General features: G+C 34.3%; 1 protein-coding gene across 1 annotated transcript in view; it reads left to right on the top strand.

Moving 5' to 3' along the window:
• The first annotated feature begins 4120 nt into the window (after nt 1-4120).
• LOC108967729 (palmitoleoyl-protein carboxylesterase NOTUM) overlaps nt 4121-4783 on the top strand; it is a 27942-nt gene continuing 27279 nt past the window's right edge. Inside the window, exon 1 of the mRNA XM_018931331.1 lies at nt 4121-4608. Within this exon, the coding sequence (XP_018786876.1) occupies nt 4480-4608 (129 nt within the window). The 5' untranslated portion in view covers nt 4121-4479. The remainder of the gene's footprint in view (nt 4609-4783) is intronic.

Raw genomic sequence — 4783 nt, 5'->3', positions numbered from 1 at the left:
AAATTTCCTCTCACAATAAATAGCAGCATTATCCTCTGACGCAGCTGGCATTAGTTGTAACTGTCGCAAAGCAGAAAAAGTGACTTATATAATTACACTAAATAAAGCTTTAAGTCAAACATACACACCACTACACCTCCAAAGCAAAACTCCAAGTGCTGAAATAACACACTTTTAAGCAAATTAAATTTACACGAAAATGACGTAGCTTTAGTTCTGCGCTTGCTCAACGCCACAGGGAGCGCACACACCGAGCACAACAATAACAAAAGACTTAAGCGACGAACTCGAATTCCGCTCATGTGCTCCTAAAATCCTAAAAATGAATATGCCGGCAAACAACGGGTAAGGAAATTCAAAACGGAATACATGTATAGCAGCAACAAAAATAAACGAAATAAATTAAAATAAGCAACAAGAAAAAGTAAAATGTCGAAATAAAGGGCAAAGTAGCGAATAACAACAGAATTAAAGGCGGTCAGTTTTAATCGGTAAAAACCAGAAGCAATTTCGGCATTCGATTAAGAAGATCAGAGGCRTAGATAACAATGGTAATGCGATTATTAATAAGTAGCCGAAGAGCGGGATTATAACATTTATTAAGAACATGATTTTATCGTTGGCTTTTYGCTTTGCCGCCTTTTAGCTTTGGCCTCTGGTCTTTGTGTTTTGCCGTGTGCCGTAATTTGTTGTTATTGTGCCACTACCAACACCAGCGTTATTTTAAACTTTTGTAAACAGTAGCCGTTATTTTTGCACATTGAAGRTTGCTGAACCAACTCGCTTGGTGTGCTTCTTCGAGGGCCATTGGTTAGMTCGTTGAAAATTTTTGCTTCACTAAGGTGAAGATAAACTTTATACATATGTATGTAGATCAAGTTGATTCTTTGGGCTATGAAATATTTTATAATAGAAARTAGTTGCAAAAATCCTTATTTTCTATGAATAATTCGCTTGAATTGAATCCACATATTTCATAGTTAGACCCAAACTTCAAAGGGCAATTGCATAGTGTCGGTACTTCGTTTATGAGAAATTTTAATTTTTGACGAATGATTTGGTATTTCGAAAAATTACCAAAAAAAAGTTTTAAGTGTTAACAAAAAAATATTTTTGATGTAAAAGAGCGCACTGACAGGCAAAATACCAATTCGGGAGCTCTCTATTGTAACAATAGTTAATAAAAAAAAATTGTTAAATTATTATCAAACATCTTATGCCTTCAAGTATAACCTGTCACATACATATGTATGAATATCTGTGATCAAGACAATTTTCTTCACAGACTTTAAAAACAAAATTTTGTATAAAATGTGTTTAAACTTTTGAGAGCCGATTACACTAAGTTCATCTTTTTTTTGTTTTTTTTTTTTTTTTTGCAAATAATCTCGTATCTTAGAAATATTCGCTGAAAGTTTGTAGATTTTAATGAAACTTATACAGCTTTTAGAATATATAACAAACTCGGGGCTGATCAAAGGATTTTTTTTTCAAAAATTTCGATTTTTTAAGACCATTGTTAATTGGATTTTTTCCCAAATATTTAGATAAAAATTTCCTGACCGCCATTTTGTTAATTTTTGAAAAAAAAACCCTTCGATCAGGCCCGGTTTTATCTATGTATAAAACTAATTTTTTTGTCCGATTAATTTTAGATGAATCTCCAAGAAGTTATGGTTGCCACTGCAAGTACCTTTAAAACAGAATTTTTTCAAAAATTTTATTCAAAAATAATATTTTTCCAAACAAATTTTCTAAAATATTTTTCAAAATTTTTTCCGCTTATTTTGTTTAAAGTTTTATTTTTCGTTGAAAAAGTTTCCAAATTTTTTTATTTTTTTAACGATACATATTTTAGATTTCGCATGTTATGTATTAAGCTCGAAAAGTCTAGGATATGTTCTTCGTACTATATTTACTATAATTTCTTGGATTTCAAACAAATTGCCTATTAAATATCTTGAGAAAGAAGAGAGGTTATGCGAATAGGTCAGCTTTTAGATTAGGTTTTAAGATATTAAGCAATTTCTTTGCCAGAGTCAAAATCAGAATTTTTCAAAAATTTTTATTTTTTAATTTTATTAACATTTTTTCCAAAAGTCTCATTTTTCAAAAATATTATTTGTCAGAAAAAATTTTAAAATTATTTTCCAAAAGTTTTTTTCCCGTTTATTTTTTCAAAAATTTTATTTTTCGTTCAAAAAATTTTCAATTGTTTTTCCTTTGAAACCATGTGTCTGTACTTTATTGTATTGAACCCGAAAAGTCTTAGATTTTAAACTTACTAATGCCATATAGATTCTTTGCCAGAGTGAATACATAGCTGTTAATAAAGAACAGAGTCCTAGAAATTTAGAAGTATGCGTATAAAATTATGTCCTTACAGTACAATAAAAGTAAAAGTTAAAATATTAAAGTTTTTATGGTATATGGCATAGGAGTAACAGACCCAAGATTTGTACCTTGGGAAAAACCGAAAGGCGCAACAATGACGGTTAAGCATCTGCAAAACGGCCTTGGGAGTTTCCAACGAAATTCTTATGAACAAACTCTTCGGGAGGCGTCATTTAAACCAAGTCAACAATATATGAGTATCTTACTTTCGATTGTATTCAATAAAATTACTCATAATGCTCTGTCGAATATCATCATATGTATGTATATTAGGGTGGATAAAAAAAAAATTCCAAAATTAATTAAGAAAGCAAAAAGTTAACGAAATCTATTACAAGGTCAACAAGGAGCTAAAAAGTATATAGTCAAACCGCCCAATCCAGTGACCATTAYCCAAACAAATTCGATCAAAAACACTACTTTAGACTTTTTTGATTCAGAGTGACAAATAAAGATTCGAGAAATATGTACAAAACATCTAAAATAAAACTTTCGAAATTTACTTTCAAGTTTTTTATACCCATTAAAGACCGTTAMTCTCTGCCTGAAAGTCTAAGCATTTTAATAACCTTTTAGTAAACATTCARAGGATCGTGCGAGGCGGTTCAGATCCTCCCAGTTGAAAAGGTWGGTCACATCCCTCAATTGTGGCAAATGTATACTTTGAATAAGSAAACATAAAACGCATACGCATAATTGCAACAAACAACAAAATCTTGTAACGGTCTTCGTCAGCACATTATAATATGCCAAAAACTCACAAATGCCGCCGCAAAGCGAAGCCAAAGAGTGTCAACTAAACAAACGGAAGAGAACAATTGCGATGGACCACAAAAGAACGCGAGTGCGAGTGCGAGCACGAGCATAGATGTTTGCATGTATGCACACATACACACACACTCGCGGTTTGCATTATTTTGCCGCGTTACTTCATTCACCGATCATTATTAGTTTTGTTATTGTTTACCATATTCTAAACAAAATTGCCGCCACTTGCACACAACTGACACACAAACAAACACTTTGCACTTTACGCAAACGAATGTAAACAAAAGAGCAAACGTAAATAAGAACAAAAACCTGCGCGCTCACACACACACACACACACGCCACACAATTACCTGCACGCCGCTGCAAACGCATGCAAACTGATGGTGGATGGATGGATGAAGGTGGATGCGACTTTCTTTGCTCGCCGCGCGGCAAGAGCGCACCACAATCCACTGATAAGACGACGCACTGGTAAACAAGTTGTTTGCCGAAGAGCGCGCACCTGTGTACAGTGCGAGAGCGAGAACGCCTGCCACTAATATAATGAAGAGAAACCAACTGCACTGCAATTTCACCGATCGAGTTGTAAATAACAACAACAACATACACACAAACGCATGCATTCTTGCCGCACTCGCAGCGAAGTCGCTGACGAAGACATCGCCGTCGCCGTCGCCGTCCCCGCCATCGCAAAATTGGGCCTACTGATATGCACGCTTGCTCTCCTTTGTGTGCATATTGTTGTTGTTCGTGCTGCTGCTGCTGATGTTGCTTGTCGGCCAGATCACACGATCACCAGCAGAAGTAAGCAGGCAATGGTGGCTGCGACGGCGGCAGCTTCTTTCACAGCTCGGCAACTTTACAAGACACAGACACATTTCGTTGCCGTTTATCTGCGTTCACCTTCAGCATTCCGCGACGAACGCTYAGTGCAAACGGACGTGTATTTCTCCGTCACGAAATTGTCACAAATAGTTGTCTGCAGATTTCAACYGACACCAAAAAAGCGTAAAGTGTTTAAGCGAAAAATTATTGAGTATTTGAAAATCACAATTATCATGCCATCAAAACAACAACAACAACAAAGTGTAAAGGTGGTTTATTGTGTTTAAAATTTTTTTAAGTTGTCATTTTGTACCAGCAGTGTTTGGTTTGATTAGAAAAAGAAAGGAAACCACCACAACAAAGTGTGCGCAAGCAACAAAWATAAGATTGTTTAGAAAAAATTGCATTTGAGTATATAAATTTTTTTATTAATTAATAATGTCAAATGTAAGCGCAGTGTAATTATCGCTACAAATTGAAATCGATAAAATGGCAAGGCCAAATTTCAACAACAACATACGCAAGTTGGCAACAACTTTTAACACAACAASAAAAAACATAAATATGTCCTCAACCTCTGCAACAAATCAACGGATTACGAGTAATCGCTGTACGAAGGTGAGTGTGTTTAACAAAACATCCGAAAAGATTGCAAATATTCTGGAAATYATTGAAAAGTATAATTGAAGGTGAATATTACTTTGCAGCGGTAAAACTTTTTTTCAAATCAATTTTTGAGAATTCAAATACAATTCACCACAACAATTTTTTATTTTTTTTTTTTTTGGCAATT

The sequence above is a fragment of the Bactrocera latifrons genome, unplaced genomic scaffold, assembly GCF_001853355.1.
Source record: "Bactrocera latifrons isolate USDA-ARS-PBARC rearing strain unplaced genomic scaffold, ASM185335v1 scaffold_197, whole genome shotgun sequence".
In the NCBI taxonomy this organism is placed as follows: domain Eukaryota; kingdom Metazoa; phylum Arthropoda; class Insecta; order Diptera; family Tephritidae; genus Bactrocera; species Bactrocera latifrons.
The sequence above is the reverse complement of the archived record's forward strand: the minus strand, read 5'-3'. Positions and strand labels throughout refer to the sequence as shown.